The sequence below is a fragment of the Dendropsophus ebraccatus genome, chromosome 9 (assembly GCF_027789765.1).
Source record: "Dendropsophus ebraccatus isolate aDenEbr1 chromosome 9, aDenEbr1.pat, whole genome shotgun sequence".
In the NCBI taxonomy this organism is placed as follows: Eukaryota; Metazoa; Chordata; class Amphibia; order Anura; family Hylidae; genus Dendropsophus; species Dendropsophus ebraccatus.
Genome location: NC_091462.1, coordinates 112,883,578 through 112,900,000, shown reverse-complemented (window position 1 = coordinate 112,900,000; position 16,423 = coordinate 112,883,578). Strand labels below are relative to the sequence as shown.

Genomic DNA, 16,423 nt, shown 5'->3' with positions numbered 1-16,423 from the left:
GACTGATCAAAAATGTTATTGTGTCTCAACCTTTTTGTGAAATGATGAGGACACTTTGAAAGAGAATCTGTCAGCTTCAATGCATGATCCAAACTACTGAGACAGTTAGATGCTGTTAGGACAAGGAGACACATGGTGCCACGTGGTACAAAGAGGTGTTCCTGAGATCCCAATCCTCATACCTACTGGAGGGCGAGCTCCAAGCAAGGTGAGGGATGGGAGGGGAAGCGAGGAGGCGTTACAGCTTGCTGTACTTTTAGAAACGCCTCTTTGACACTTTGCATTGAAGAATAAAAACATTTTTCTACATTGCGGAAGCACAGACCGATAAATGAAAGGTACAATGTGTCTCCTTGCCCTAACAGCATATAATAGTTTTAGCGTTTTTGACCCTTTTAGCTGACAGATTCACTTTACCCATATGGTGACAGAAAACCACTGCATGGTGGATACAGGCTTTTTTTATGTAAGTTAATGGGGAACTGTAAACTGTGCGGGCGACACAAGCTCGAAGCTATAGTCGGGCCATTTTAAAGGGCCCTTACTGTAGGGAGCTATTTGTCTTGTGAGGGTCGTGTTAGACCTCCAGTATGGCCTTCCATAGACAGATCATCAGTACACTGAAATACATAAAGATTGCAGTGAACTATATAAGTGTGAAGTCTCCAGGCAGCATAAAAGTCTAAAAGTAAAAAAAGAAAATCAAAAGTTTCTGACAAACATAAAATTTCCCCATATTAAAAATAGAAAGGTCATTGTTTCTAACAACTTCCACCTGCGATTCCTAAGAAGCACATACACCTACACATATAAATCATTTACCACCATATAAAAAGCTCTAAAGTCTTGGCCACTAGGTGTCTCACTTCCCAGCAATCTGCTGTTCACTGATCAGAACACTGGAAGTAGGGGGCGGGGCTTAGCTTGTGCACAGGAGGGAGAGTGAGCCTGGACTGTGCACCTGCACACTGTCAGCCCGACTGCCTCCTCCTGAGAATCCACACTGGAATGTAAAGGTAAATCAAAGGTTCCCTGTCTTCTAAGTCACAACACAGCACATTGTTGTACAGGTAAGGGATAGGATTATAAAAAGAAATTCTAAATCTCTGATGATCCCCGGAGCACCATCAAATCCATTATCATCAAAGGGAAATAAACCTGACGAGACTCTTAGACAGGGCAAGGAGGCAGCAAAGGTAACCCTGCAGAGCTGCACGATCTGTATACACCCCCACAATAACCTGTATACTCCATAGACTGGAGGATCTGTATATACCCCCACAATAACCTGTATACTCCATTAACTGGAGGATCTGTATACTCCATAGACTGGAAGATCTGTATATACCACCATAATAACCTGTATACTCCATAGACTGGAGGATCTGTATATACCACAATAACCTATATACTCCATAGACTGGAGGATCTGTATATAACACCACAATAGCCATATACTCCATAGACTGGAATATCTGTATATACCACCACAATAACCTGTATACTCCATAGACTGGAGGATCTGTATATACCCCCACAATAACCTGTATACTCCATAGACTGGAGGATCTGTATACTCCATAGACTGGAGGATCTGTATATACCACCACAATAACCTGTATACTCCATAGACTGGAGGATAAAATAGCGGGAGGTTTAGCGGTCCAGAAAAATTACTGAATGTGTGAATGAGGCCTAAGGCTGCATTCAACTTCTTCAGCCACTGGGAGTCAAAGGCCGAACATTCATGATTCAGGCATGCTGGAGGTTCCCTCATTTCTATGTGCTTTACATATAGCTGTTATATAGCTGCCTTCAGGAGACTACACCTGGATACAGTAAGTATAGCTGTTATATAGCTGCCTTCAGGAGACTGGACCTGGATACAGTAAGTATAGCTGTTATATAGCTGCCTTCAGGAGACTGTACCTGGATACAGTAAGTATAGCTGCCTTCAGGAGACTGTACCTGGATACAGTAAGTATAGCTGTTATATAGCTGCCTTCTGGAGACTGGACCTGGATACAGTAAGTATAGCTGTTATATAGCTGCCTTCAGGAGACTGGACCTGGATACAGTAAGTATAGCTGTTATATAGCTGCCTTCAGGAGACTGGACCTGGATACAGTAAGTATAGCTGTTATATAGCTGCCTTCAGGAGACTGTACCTGGATACAGTAAGTATAGCTGCCTTCAGGAGACTGTACCTGGATACAGTAAGTATAGCTGTTATATAGCAGCCTTCAGGAGACTGTACCTGGATATAGTAAGTATAGCTGTTATATAGCAGCCTTCAGGAGACTGGGCCTGGATACAGTAAGTATAACTGTTATATAGCTGCCTTCAGGAGACATGACCTGGATACAGTAAGTATAGCTGTTATATAGCAGCCTTCAGGAGACTACACCTGGATACAGTAAGTATAGCTGTTATATAGCTGCCTTCAGGAGACTGGACCTGGATACAGTAAGTATAACTGTTATATAGCAGCCTTCAGAAGACTGGACCTGGATACAGTAAGTATAGCTGTTATATAGCTGCCTTCTGGAGACTGGACCTGGATACAGTAAGTATAGATGTTATATAGCTGCCTTCAGAAGTCTGGACCTGGATACAGTAAGTATAGATGTTATATAGCTGCCTTCAGGAGACTGGACCTGGATACAGTAAGTATAGCTGCTATATAGCTGCCTTCATGAAACTGGGCCTGGATAAAGTAAGCACTGCTGTTTAGCTGCCTTCATGAGATTGGACCTGGATACAGTAAGTATAGCTGTTATATAGCTGCCTTCAGGAGACTGTACCTGGATACAGTAAGTATAGCTGGTATATAGCTTCCTCCAGGAGACTGGAGTTGGATACTGTAACTATAGCTCTTATAGCTGCGTTCAGGAGACTGGACCTGGATACTGTAAGTACAGCTGTTATATAGCAGCCTTCAGGAGACTGGACCTGGACACAGTAAGTACAGCTGTTATATAGCTGCCTTCAGGAGACTGGACCTGGACACAGTAAGTATAGCTGTTATATAGCTGCCCTCAGGAGACATGACCTGGATACAGTAAGTATAGCTGTTATATAGCAGGTTTTATGAGACTGGACCTGGATACAGTAAGTATAGATGTTATAAAGCTGCGTCAGAAGACTGGACCTGGATACAGTAAGTATAGCTGTTATATAGCAGGTTTTATGAGACTGGACCTGGATACAGTAAGTATAGATGTTATAAAGCTGCGTCAGGAGACTGGACCTGGATACAGTAAGTATAGCTGTTATATAGCAGACTTCAGGAGACTGGACCTGGATACAGTAAGTATAGCTGTTATATAGCAGCCATATACTACTCACATAGTGCCATACTGTGTCACCTAGACTGGACTTGGATACTGTAAGTATAGCTGTTATATAGCTGCCTTCAGGAGACTGGACCTAGATACAGTAAATATAGCTGCCATATACTACTTACATAGCGCCATACTGTGCCACCTAGCTATATACTCACATAGCGCCATACTGTGTCACCTAGCCATATACTACTTACATAGAGCCATACTGTGCCACCTAACCATATACAACTCACATAGCGCCATACTGTGCCACCTGGCCATATACTACTCACATAGCCCCATACTGTGCCACCTAGCTATATACTCACATAGCGCCATACTGTGCCACCTAACTATATACAACTCAAATAGCACCATACTGTGCGACCTAACCATTTACTTCTCACATAGCACCATACTGTGCCACCTAACCATATACAACTCACATAGCGCCATACTGTGCCACCTAGCTATATACTCACATAGCACAATACTATGCCACCTAGCTATATACTACTCACATAGCGCCATACTGTGCCACCTAGCCATATTCTACTCACATAGCGCCATACTGTGCCACCTAACCATATACTACTCACATAGCACCATACTGTGCCACCTAACCATATACTACTCACATAGCGCCATACTGTGCCACCTAACCATATATTACTCACATAGCGCCATACTGTGCCACCTAGCCATATACTACTCACATAGCACCATACTGTGCCACCTAACCATATACTACTCACATAGCGCCATACTGTGCCACCTAACCATATACTACTCACATATCGCCATACTGTGCCACCTAGCTATATACTACTCACATAGCACCATACTGTGCCACCTAACCATATACTACTCACATATCGCCATACTGTGCCACCTAGCTATATACTACTCACATATCGCCATACTGTGCCACCTAGCTATATACTACTCACATAGCGCCATACTGTGCCATCTAGCCATATACTACTCACATAGCCCCATACTGTGCCACCTAGCTATATACTACTCACATAGCGCCATACTGTGCCACCTAACCATATACTACTCACATAGCCCCATACTGTGCCACCTAGCTATATACTACTTACATATCGCCATACTGTGCCACCTAGCTATATACTACTCACATATCACCATACTGTGCCACCTAGCTATATACTACTTACATATCGCCATACAGTGCCACCTAACCATATACTACTCACATATCGCCATACTGTGCCACCTAACCATATATTACTCACATAGCGCCATACTGTGCCACCTAGCTATATACTACTCACATAGCGCCATACTGTGCCACCTAGCTATATACTACTCACATAGCGCCATACTGTGCCACATCACCAGTGTTCCTGCCCTGCTGTCTGGTAACAATGACACTCAGCTCCACCAGGATTAGGGACCCGGAGACACAGCAGAGCGGCAGCAACCTGACAGATCCCCCTGTACTGCTATATACACGACCCCTATGGGAGATACAGGAAAGTAACGACAGCTCTACACATAATGTAATAATATCACCTGCAGTCCTATGTAACACCACAGATAATGTAGTAGGTCTCACCTGCAGTCCTATGTAACACCACAGATAACACAGTGATATCTCTGAGTACAGATAATGTAGTAGTCACCTGCAGTCCTATGTAACACCACAGATAACAGTAAAATCTCTGAGTACAGATAATGTAGATGTCACCTGCAGTCCTATGTAACAGCACAAATAACACAGTGATATCTCTGAGTACAGATAATGTATTAGATGTCACCTGCAGTCCTATGTAACACCACAGATAACACAGTGATATCTCTGAGTACAGATAATGTAGTAGTCACCTGCAGTCCTATGTAACACCACAGATAACACAGTGATATCTCTGAGTACAGATAATGTAGTAGATGTCACTTGCAGTCCTATGTAACAGCACAGATAACACAGTGATATCTCTGAGTACAGATAATGTAGTAGTGTCACCTGCAGTCCTATGTAACACCACAGATAACACAGTGATATCTCTGAGTATAGATAATGTAGTAGATTTCCCCTGCAGTCCTATGTAACACCACAGATAACACAGTGATATCTCTGAGTACAGATAACGTAGTAGTAGTCACCTGCAGTCCTATGTAACACCACAGATAACACAGTGATATCTCTGAGTACAGATAATGTAGTAGTAGTCACCTGCAGTCCTATGTAACACCACAGATAATGTAGTAAATGTGACCTGCAGTCCTATGTAACAGCACAGATAACACAGTGATATCTCGGAGTACAGATAATGTAGTAGATGTCACCTGCAGTCCTATGTAACACCACAGATAACACAGTGATATCTCTGAGGACAGATAATGTAGTAGGTCTCACCTGCAGTCCTATGTAACACCACAGATAACATAGTGATATCTCTGAGTACAGATAATGTAGTAGTCACCTGCAGTCCTATGTAACACCACAGATAACACAGTGATATCTCTGAGTACAGATAATGTAGTAGATGTCACTTGCAGTCCTATGTAACAGCACAGATAACACAGTGATATCTCTGAGTACAGATAATGTAGTAGTGTCACCTGCAGTCCTATGTAACACCACAGATAACACAGTGATATCTCTGAGTATAGATAATGTAGTAGATTTCCCCTGCAGTCCTATGTAACACCACAGATAACACAGTGATATCTCTGAGTACAGATAACGTAGTAGTAGTCACCTGCAGTCCTATGTAACACCACAGATAACACAGTGATATCTCTGAGTACAGATAATGTAGTAGTAGTCACCTGCAGTCCTATGTAACACCACAGATAATGTAGTAAATGTGACCTGCAGTCCTATGTAACAGCACAGATAACACAGTGATATCTCGGAGTACAGATAATGTAGTAGATGTCACCTGCAGTCCTATGTAACACCACAGATAACATAGTGATATCTCTGAGTACAGATAATGTAGTAGTCACCTGCAGTCCTATGTAACACCACAGATAACACAGTGATATCTCTGAGTACAGATAATGTAGTAGTCACCTGCAGTCCTATGTAACACCACAGATAACACAGTGATATCTCTGAGTACAGATAATGTAGTAGTAGTCACCTGCAGTCCTATGTAACACCACAGATAATGTAGTAAATGTGACCTGCAGTCCTATGTAACAGCACAGATAACACAGTGGTATCTCTCAGTACAGATAATGTAGTAGTCACCTGCAGTCCTATGTAACACCACAGATAATGTAGTAGTCACCTGCAGTCCTATGTAACACCACAGATAATGTAGTAGTCACCTGCAGTCCTATGTAACACCACAGATAATGTAGTAGTCACCTGCAGTCCTATGTAACACCACAGATAACACAGTGGATATTACAGGTTCAGCTCCGCTCCATCGGTGTCGGTGTCGGTATATGTGCCGGTGCCCTCCTCCTCCCCCGGTGACACGTATAGGTGTAGTGCCCGGTGTGTCGGTATATGTGCCGGTGCCCTCCCCCTCCCCCGGTGACACATATAGGTGTAGTGCCCGGTGTGTCGGTGTCGGTATATGTGCCGGTGTCCTCCTCCTCCCCCGGTGACACGTATAGGTGTAGTGCCCGGTGTGTCGGTATATGTTCCGGTGCCCTCCTCCTCCTCCCCCGGTGACACGTATAGGTGTAGTGCCCGGTGTGTCGGTGTGTGCCCCGGTATCTGCCATGTTTGTTTACACTCTCCCTCCATATACCGTATATACACACATACACACACACAGCCGTATATATTGTCGGGCGGCCCCGGTGCCCGGTTCCCGGCTGCTGCAGCATCAGTGCCCCCTCCCCTCCCCCCGGTACCTGGCGGACACTATGACGGTGTTGGATTCCTCCCCACTGAATAGCCGCAGCCTCCGCAGTCCGGCCTTGGAGAGGAGGAAGAGACCCGGGAAGAAGAGGCTGCCAGCGGCCAGGACATGGACCATTGCGGCAGAGGAGAGGATGGAGCCGAGAGCCGGGGATGGGGAAGGGGTGGGGGAGGGGGAGACAGAGACAGCGCTCAGGGGGGGACACAGCTCCTCACACACACCCGCCGGGGGAGAGGGGGGCAGACAGACAGACAGACAGTCCGAGGAGAAGACAAAGAGACAATGGGGAGAGGGGGAGAGGCAGGGAGGGGGGCATGGAGGGGAGGGGGAGATGGATGATGTGTGGTACCCTGCTGGTCAGGGATGAGGGATGGATGCTGCCGCTCTCCAGCCAGCACATAGACAGTCACAGAGGTTGTCACTGACAGGGACAGGGAGGCATGGCACCGCCAGGAGGAGGGATTTAAAGGCACAGCATGGATTTGGTGTTTGTAGCACGCCGCTCCGGGCTGTCATAATCCCCTCACATGTAATCCTTATTATACGCACACCTCATATCCTGACAGCTGCCCGCCACTGCCCCCCAACCTGTCAGTGCCCACCGCCCGCCACTGCCCCCCGACCTGTCACTGCCCCCCAACCTGTCACTGCCCCCCAACCTGTCACTGCCCACCACCCGCCACTGCCCCCCGACCTGTCACTGCCCAGCGCCTGTCACTGCCCAGCGCCTGTCACTGCCCCCCAACCTGTCACTGCCCACCGCCCGCCACTGCCCCCCGACCTGTCACTGCCCGCCACCGCCCCCGACCTGTCACTGCCCCCCGACCTGTCAGTGCCCACTGCCAGCCACTGCCCCCGACCTGTCAGTGCCCACTGCCAGCCACTGCCCCCGACCTGTCAGTGCCCACCGCCCGCCACTGCCCACCACTGCCTCCCGACCTGTCACTGCCCCCTGACCTGTCACTGCCCACTGACCCCGACCTGTCACTGCCCACCGCCCACCACTGCCCCCAACCTGTCACTGCCCACCGCCCGCCACTACCCCCCGACCTGTCACTACCCACCGTCCGCCACTGCCTCCCGACCTGTCACTGCCCGCCACTGCTCACCGCCCGCCCCTGCCCCCGACCTGTCACTGCCCCCCAACCTGTCACTGCCCACCACCCGCCACTGCCCCCAACCTGTCACTGCCCACCGCCCGCCACTGCCCCCGACCTGTCACTACCCACCGCCCGCCACTGCCTCCCGACCTGTCACTGTCCGCCACTGCTCACCGCCCGCCCCTGCCCCCCAACCTTTCACTGCCCCCTGACCTGTCACTGCCCACTGCCCCCGACCTGTCACTGCCCACCGCCCCCTATCTGTCACTACCCACTGCCCACCACTGCCCCCAACCTGTCACTACCCACCGCCCGCCACTGCCCCCTACCTGTCACTGCCCACCGCCCGCCACTGCCCCCCAACCTGACAGCTGCCCGCCACTGACCCCCGACCTGTCACTGCCCACCACCGCCCCCCAACCTGTCACTGCCCATCGCCTGCCACTGCTCCCCGACCTGTCACTGCCCACCGCCCGCCATTGCCCCCCAACCTGTTATTGCTGCCACTGTCCCCAACCTCCCACTGCCTCCTAACCTGTCACTGCCCACCAATCTGCCACATACGGAGAGTACCGCACCATCATACCAGGGGTTTGTCTCAAGAGCTTACACTCTATCGGTCCTGACAGATTGGGGAAATATGTTCTGTGGATGATGGAGGATGGAAGACGAAGGGGTTAATTATTATTATAATGGAAGTCAGAGGGGGACAGATTTGTTGTATGATACGTCCCAGAACTATCATCTAACTTATACATATACATCATAAATGCAGCGTGTATTTATACCCCAGAGCTGCAATCACTATTCTGCTGGTGCATACATTGCTGATCCTGTATTATACTCCAGAGCAGCGCTCTCTATTCCGATGTATTGGACTGTCACACTCCCCTCCCCCTCCTTATGAATTGATTTTCCTGGGGTGGGGGGATATATATATATATATACTGGTGCGGTGCTCAGACATTGATCCGGTAACTTCTGCTGATATAGCGAGGATCCCGCCGCAGCCTCCCCGGATTCTGCTTACTCCGCCGTTATCAGGAGCAGCGCTCAGTGTACGCAGCCCCAGCTGCAGCCTAATGGGCCCATGTGGATTCCTGCCCTCCCCCCTTCACCTCGGCCACTGTGAGGCATGGCTCCTCCATCAGCTGGGGCGCAGTACACTGTATCATTCCCCCACTTTGGGGAGGGTCTATGTGTGAGACCACTATAATATACTCATTGTATAGAGCGCCCCCCTCAGGAGGAGCCAGCACAACCATCAGTCTATAGGTGACGCCTGTAATACTTCATCCTCCCTGAGGTGGCGCTGCAGGAGAATGGAGAATATTACAGCCGATCACTGAGGGTCCCAGGGGCCGGACAGTGTCAGTGGTGGAGCTCCCCTCACACATGTGTGATCTCATAGGATGACATTATGGATCATAGGATGACATCACGGCGGCCATCATGGCTCAGGACTGGGCGAGAAGGAAAGACAAGACTGGGGCGGCAGGTGATGAGAGCGGAGGGGAGGAAGGGGTTAATGGTCTGGAGCCGCCACTTCATGCAAAACATCTTTTACATAGAGAAGTTTTGATTTGCAAAATGGAAAGAAAGATGACGGGTGCAGCAGCTGGCGGGGGCCGGGGTCATTGCAGGGAGTGAGGGGGGGAGCCGGGGGCAGGGCAGGGAGTGAGGGGGGATGGGGGTCATGGCAGGGAGTGAGGGGGGGGAGCCGGGGTCAGGGCAGGGAGTGAGGGGGGACGGGGGTCATGGCAGGGAGTGAGGGGGGGAGCCGGGGTCATGGCAGGGAGTGAGGGGGGGAGCCAGGGTCAGGGCAGGGAGTGAGGGGGGGGGGGCGGGGTCAGGGCAGGGAGTGAGGGGGGACGGGAGTCATGGCAGGGAGTGAGGGGGGGAGCCGGGGTCAGGGCAGGGAGTGAGGGGGGGGGGGGGCGGGGTCAGGGCAGGGAGTGAGGGGGGACGGGAGTCATGGCAGGGAGTGAGGGGGGGAGCCGGGGTCATGGCAGGGAGTGAGGGGGGGAGCCAGGGTCAGGGCAGGGAGTGAGGGGGGGGGGGGGGCGGGGTCATTGCAGGGAGTGAGGGGGGGGGGGCGGGGTCATTGCAGGGAGTGAGGGGGGGGCGGGGTCATGGCAGGGAGTGAGGGGGGACGGGGGTCATGGCAGGGAGTGAGGGGGGGAGCCGGGGTCATGGCAGGGAGTGAGGGGGGGAGCCAGGGTCAGGGCAGGGAGTGAGGGGGGGGGGCGGGGTCAGGGCAGGGAGTGAGGGGGGACGGGAGTCATGGCAGGGAGTGAGGGGGGGGAGCCGGGGTCATGGAAGGGAGTGAGGGGGGGGGAGGCGGGGGTCGTGGCAGGGAATGGGGGGAAGGGTGCCGGGGTCAGGGCAGGGAGTGAGGGGGGGAGCCGGGGTCAGGGCAGGGAGTGATGGGGGACGGGGGTCATGGCAGGGAGTGAGGGGGGGGGAGCCGGGGGAAGGGTGCCGGGGTCAGGGCAGGGAGTGAGGGGGGGGGGGGTCAGGGCAGGCAACAGGGAACGGAGTCAGGGAAGGGGACAGCGAACCCCAGGTCAGGGCAGGTGGTGAGTCTGCTGTTGGGGGGGGGAGGGCAGAGTAGGCAGTAAGGGTGGTGGGCTTGAGGTCATGGCAGGGGCGGTGAGTTCAGGGTCAGGGCAGGCAGCAGGGGTGGTGAGGGCAGTGTCGGTGGAGCTGAGGGCAGAGTCGGTGGTGCTGAGGGCAGAGTCGGTGGAGCTGAGGGCACTGTCGGTGGAGCTGAGGGCAGTGTCGGTGGAGCTGGGGGCAGTGTCGGTGGAGCTGAGGGCAGAGTCGGTGGCGCTGAGGGCAGAGTCGGTGGAGCTGGGGGCAGTGTCGGTGGAGCTGGGGGCAGAGTCGGTGGAGCTGAGGGCAGTGTCGGTGGAGCTGGAGGCAGTGTCGGTGGAGCTGAGGGCAGTGTCGGTGGAGCTGAGGGCAGTGTCGGTGGAGCTGAGGGCAGTGTCGGTGGTGCTGAGGGCAGTGTCGGTGGAGCTGGGGGCAGTGTCAGTGGTGCTGGGGGCAGAGTCGGTGGAGCTGAGGGCACTGTCGGTGGAGCTGAGGGCAGAGTCGGTGGAGCTGAGGGCAGTGTCGGTGGAGCTGAGGGCAGTGTCGGTGGAGCTGAGGGCACTGTCGGTGGAGCTGGGGGCAGTGTCGGTGGAGCTGGGGGCAGTGTCGGTGGAGCTGAGGGCAGTGTCGGTGGAGCTGGGGGCAGTGTCGGTGGAGCTGAGGGCAGTGTCGGTGGAGCTGAGGGCAGTGTCGGTGGAGCTGAGGGCAGTGTCGGTGGAGCTGGGGGCAGTGTCGGTGGAGCTGGGGGCAGTGTCGGTGGAGCTGGGGGCAGTGTCGGTGGAGCTGGGGGCAGTGTCGGTGGAGCTGAGGGCAGAGTCGGTGGCGCTGAGGGCAGAGTCGGTGGAGCTGGGGGCACTGTCGGTGGAGCTGGGGGCAGAGTCGGTGGAGCTGAGGGCAGTGTCGGTGGAGCTGGAGGCAGTGTCGGTGAAGCTGGGGGCAGTGTCGGTGGAGCTGGGGGCAGTGTCGTTGGAGCTGGGGGCAGTGTCGGTGGAGCTGAGGGCAGTGTCGGTGGAGCTGAGGGCAGTGTCGGTGGAGCTGGGGGCAGTGTCGGTGGAGCTGGGGGCAGTGTCGGTGGAGCTGGGGTGTCGGTGGAGCTGGGGGCAGAGTCGGTGGAGCTGAGGGCAGTGTCGGTGGAGCTGGGGGCAGTGTCGGTGGAGCTGAGGGCAGATGTGGACAGAATACGGCTGTGCCGCCGCTGCTGCCGCCTCTTTGGGCCGGAATACTGACTGGAGGTCGTAATAACTTATTGATGGATACAAAAAAGATAAAAACAAGACACTGCGGGTATGGGGGAATCTTCACTGTGGTGTCAGCGCCCTCTAGAGTCCTGTGATGTTATAACAGACGGCTTCTGCATCTGGAGACAGGACGGCCGGGGTCACATGACGGATCAGCGGCCGCTCTATCCTGCTGGTGACAGAGGAACCATCTGTCCTCCATCCTCTTCTACGACGTCCATGTTTTCCTGACGTGGTGTAATATCTGTCACAGTGTCGGTGCGGTCATCACCTTACTGACCGTCACACCCTGATGGCGTAACCCATAAGACGCTGCAGTCCAGGATATCTAAGGCTCTGTTCACATCTAGTAATCTAATGTTCAAAAACTCACTCAATACACTATGCTAATGAGACATTTTGGTGCACTGGGGGCGGGGCTATGTGGATCTGTCCCATCCCTCCTAATGAATATTCATCTGTTGCTCTGCAGTGATAAGTGATATGACACGCCACAATATTCATAAGGAGGGGGGCAGATCTGATAGCCCCGCCCCCAGTGCACCAGTATGCCTTATTAGCATATTAAAGGGGTACTCCACCCAGACATAACCTCTGATATGTTGCTGCCCATGGGGAGACAAACAATTCCTTCCATACTTGTTATTACCTATTCAGTCTCCTTACCCCAGTTCTCGGCTGCTGCTTTCTGCTAAAGACACAAATATCTGTGTGTGAGCTACAATGTTGCAGATACAGCCAGTCAGTGACTTGTTTACTTCAGAAGAAAGGGGGGAGGGGGAGAAAAAAGCTCACACACAGATATCTGTGTCTTCAGCAGAAAGCAGCAGCTGAGAACTGGGGGAAGGAGACTGAATAGATAATAACAAGTATGGAAGGAATTGTTGGTCTCACCATGGGCAGCAACATATCCAAAGTTATGTTTAAGTGGAATACCCCTTTAAATAACCTGCTTATATCCTGTAAACAGCACCAAGAGACCTCCCATCATCCACAGGGGACATCCAGCTATAGGGACAGATCACCGTGTGTGAACACAACCATAGGGCTTACCTGTCTGGCCGACCTGAGCCATAAATCAGGGATGGGGAACCCTCGGCCTTCTGGCTGTTGCAGAACTACAACTCCCATCATGCCTAGCCTATCCTGCCCTGTGGGTATCATGCGTCTTATCTCCACATGGACTCTCAGATAACGCGACATGCGCCAATTTTAGCGTTTACAGTGTTTTTTTTTTGTCTGTGTCCAGCCTGACGGTTATTCAGGATTAGAAGAACCTGGACGCCTCCTTCCAGAAACAGCGCCCCTATAACTAGATGCCATTCGCTTCAATGGGACTGAACTGCAATACCGCACACAACCTGAGCACAGGGTGGCGCTGTTTCTGGAAGGAAGCAGCCATGTTCTTATAGTTCTGGGCGTTTCTCTGTGGACGCCTCCTTGCAGGTCGTCCCATTGTGGTAAGGGGGAAAAAAAGCAGAAAATCCCTCTAAGGCAGCCTGAAAATACAGCCTGAACCTGGGGGGGGCACTAGACTTCTATAGAAGGGAGGGGGAACCTTCAGCCCCAACAGCTGTTGATAAACTACAATTCCCATCATGCCTGGACAGCCAAAGCTAAAGCTTCAGTTCACCAGGCATGATGGGAGTTGTAGTTTTACACTAGCTGGAGCCGGCTCTATAGCTGTCCCGCAGTGATTCCGTAGTTAACCCCTTCCGCCCTGACACCCTGCAGTCCCTCTCCGTACAGCGCACTCACGTCTCTCCATGAAGTTTGATCTCTTGGGGCCGCCATAGTCCTCAGTAGCGTTTGGTCAGCGGCTCCGTTTCCATGGAAACGAGAGACGCGGAATGAAGTCTCGCGCGATTTGAGGGCCGTCGGCAGCCGCAGCCCGGGAGGAGGTGAGAAAGATAGCGGGGGTATCGGGGGTCGCAGGGTGTGCGGCCCGGGCTGAAGGGGGCGGTATACTGAGGGTTAGGAATGACTGAGGATGGGGCATTGTTCATAAAAAAAAACGCACGGCTATGTTTACACTGTGCGTTATATAAATCAGTGCCTTGAGTGATGATAACCAGAGGGGCGTGGCTGTTGTAATATTGCGCTGTTCTGCGTTGAGCCCCGCCCCTGCGGTTCCCATGGTGATGCAGCTTGATGCTCTGTGTCCTCTAGGTGGCGCCATTGTTCTCTCTCCTCGGGGCTCTGGCAGTGCAGGGGATGGCGGTGAGTGTGCTGCAGTCACTGACCTGGTATCCTCCGCTGTCTCTTCCTCCATCACTCACTCTCTCTTGTCTCTTTCAGGCTCTGACCTTCCCCGCAGTCTCTTCCTCCACAGCGGCCCCCCCAGGGCTCAGCATCCCCCTGCCGGGCATCATCTTCCTGGCCGTCTCCCTGTATCTCATCGTATTGCTGATCCTGCTGCTGATCCACCAGTGTCTGCAGGTGAGGGGGGGGAAGTGTGTGTGACAGTGACCACCGCCCCGCCCCTTCAGTGACCACCGCCCCGCCCCTTCAGTGACCACTGCCCCGCCCCTCCAGTGACCACTGCCCCCTCCAGTGACCCCCACCCCGCCCCTTCAGTGACCACCGCCCCCCTCCAGTGACCACTGCCCCGCCCCTTCAGTGACCACCGCCCCCCTCCAGTGACCACCGCCCCCCTCCAGTGACCACTACCCCGCCCCTTCAGTGACCACCGCCCCCCTCCAGTGACCACCGCCCCGCCGCCCTCCAGTGACCACTACCCTTCAGTGACCACCACCACCCCTCAAGTGACCATTGCCCCTCCAGTGACCACCGCCCCTCTATTGACCACTGCCCCATTCCTCCAGTGACCACCCCCTGCCCCTCCAGTAACCACCTTGTCCCTCCAGTGACCACCGCCCCTCCAGCAACCACCACCGCCCCTCCAGTGACCACTGCCCCGCACCTCCAGTGACCACCTCCTTGCCCCTCCAATGACCAGTGACCACCACCACCACCCTGTCCCTCCAGTGACCACCACCACTTCCGCTCCAGTGACCACCACCTCTCCAGTGACCACCACCCTGCCCCTCCAGTGAGTTCGCTCTTTATGGTTTCCTCTCTTATATTTCAGGCTCGGGGCTGCTGCCCGTCCTGTATGGGGTGGCAGAAGGTGGGCGACATCGGCTTCTGTGATATGTGTGCGAGTTGTGCCCAGTCATGTGACTGCAAGATTCCCACAGTAACCCGCTGCATGGATTCCTGCTGCCCCTCCAAGCCGGTAAGTGTCTGCGTCCGGGGTCATTGTCACTATCTGGTTGTGTCTGCGTCCGGGGTCATTGTCACTATCTGGTTGTGTCTGTATCCCGGGACATTGCCACCACCTGGTTGCGTCTGCATATCGGGACATTGTCACCACCTGGTTGCGTCTGCATATCGGGACATTGTCACCACCTGGTTGCGTCTGCGTCCCGGGACATTGTCACCTCCTGGTTGTGTCTGTATCCCGGCACATTGTCACCACCTGGTTGTGTCTGTATCCCGGGACATTGCCACCACCTGGTTGCGTCTGCGTCCCGGGACATTGTCACCACAAGGTTGCGTCTGCGTCCCGGGACATTGTCACCACAAGGTTGCGTCTGTATCCCGGGACATTGCCACCACCTGGTTGCGTCTTTGGGACGGGTGACATTGCGTTTACCTCAGTCAGATTCCCATGTTCCATATGTCTGAAACACACAGCCATGTCAGTACAGTAGCCCGAAGCTTTAACTGTTACATCATCTCTTATGCTCCAGTCACCCACCTCCAGAGCTGCGCTCACTATTCTCCATCTCTCCCGCAGACCTGTGCCGGGTGTCGTGATGTCTCGGGCTGCCCATGTGGCTTCGCCTGCGTCTATCAGCCTCCAGACTGCAGCATCATCAACTGCATCTGCTGCGAGATCAAGATGCGGTGACCAGGACCCCCCCGTTACGCTGGTGCCTTCCTCTGTCTAAGTGACTGTGCCCTCGGCTCCCTGTAGGGGGCAGCATACAGTGCAGTCCTCTCTCTGTGCACAGTGTTGGTAACACTCCAGTATCGGGGCCCATATTGACCCTGCCCTTTACTGTACAGATTTTTTTTTATATGTATATATACGTTTTGTGTATTTTTGTATTTTTATATGCTTTTTGTATATTAAACAGTTAATTTTCACCTTTTGTTGACTCTTCATTGGAGCTGTGAGGTGTATTTGGGTGGATCTGGTTATATGATGACATCATGGGGGTCATGGCTGTGATGTAAGTGATGACATCACTGCCTGGGGTGAGGTAGTGGCCGGTGTGTAGGGTCACGGCTGTGATGTAAGT

The 16,423-nt window shown here is 53.0% G+C and overlaps 2 protein-coding genes across 3 annotated transcripts in view; one reads left to right on the top strand and one right to left on the bottom strand.

Moving 5' to 3' along the window:
• The window catches only part of TLCD3B (TLC domain containing 3B), a 30,698-nt gene extending 16,189 nt beyond the window's left edge, over positions 1 to 14,509 (bottom strand). Inside the window, exon 1 of one of the 2 annotated variants that reach the window (XM_069982255.1) lies at positions 14,357 to 14,509. In XM_069982255.1, the coding sequence (XP_069838356.1) occupies positions 14,357 to 14,385 (29 nt within the window). In that variant the 5' untranslated portion in view covers positions 14,386 to 14,509. Of the gene's footprint in view, positions 1 to 7,172; positions 7,338 to 14,356 lie in introns of those variants that run through there. The other variant, XM_069982254.1, reaches the window with a different exon arrangement.
• Positions 13,963 to 16,204, top strand: LOC138800520 (uncharacterized). The gene is made up of 5 exons (XM_069982256.1): positions 13,963 to 14,014; positions 14,283 to 14,333; positions 14,412 to 14,552; positions 15,205 to 15,351; positions 15,916 to 16,204. Exons 2-5 carry the CDS (start codon positions 14,328 to 14,330, stop codon positions 16,027 to 16,029), a joined length of 408 nt encoding a protein of 135 aa, XP_069838357.1. The 5' UTR covers positions 13,963 to 14,014; positions 14,283 to 14,327; the 3' UTR covers positions 16,030 to 16,204.
• The last annotated feature ends 219 nt before the right edge of the window (positions 16,205 to 16,423 follow it).

Excerpts from the sequence above, each read along its gene's own strand:
- LOC138800520 (XM_069982256.1), top strand. Across the intron at positions 14,553-15,204 it reads TGATCCACCAGTGTCTGCAG|GCTCGGGGCTGCTGCCCGTC; the intron begins GTGAGGGGGGGG and ends CTTATATTTCAG. Across the intron at positions 15,352-15,915 it reads CCTGCTGCCCCTCCAAGCCG|ACCTGTGCCGGGTGTCGTGA; the intron begins GTAAGTGTCTGC and ends TCTCTCCCGCAG.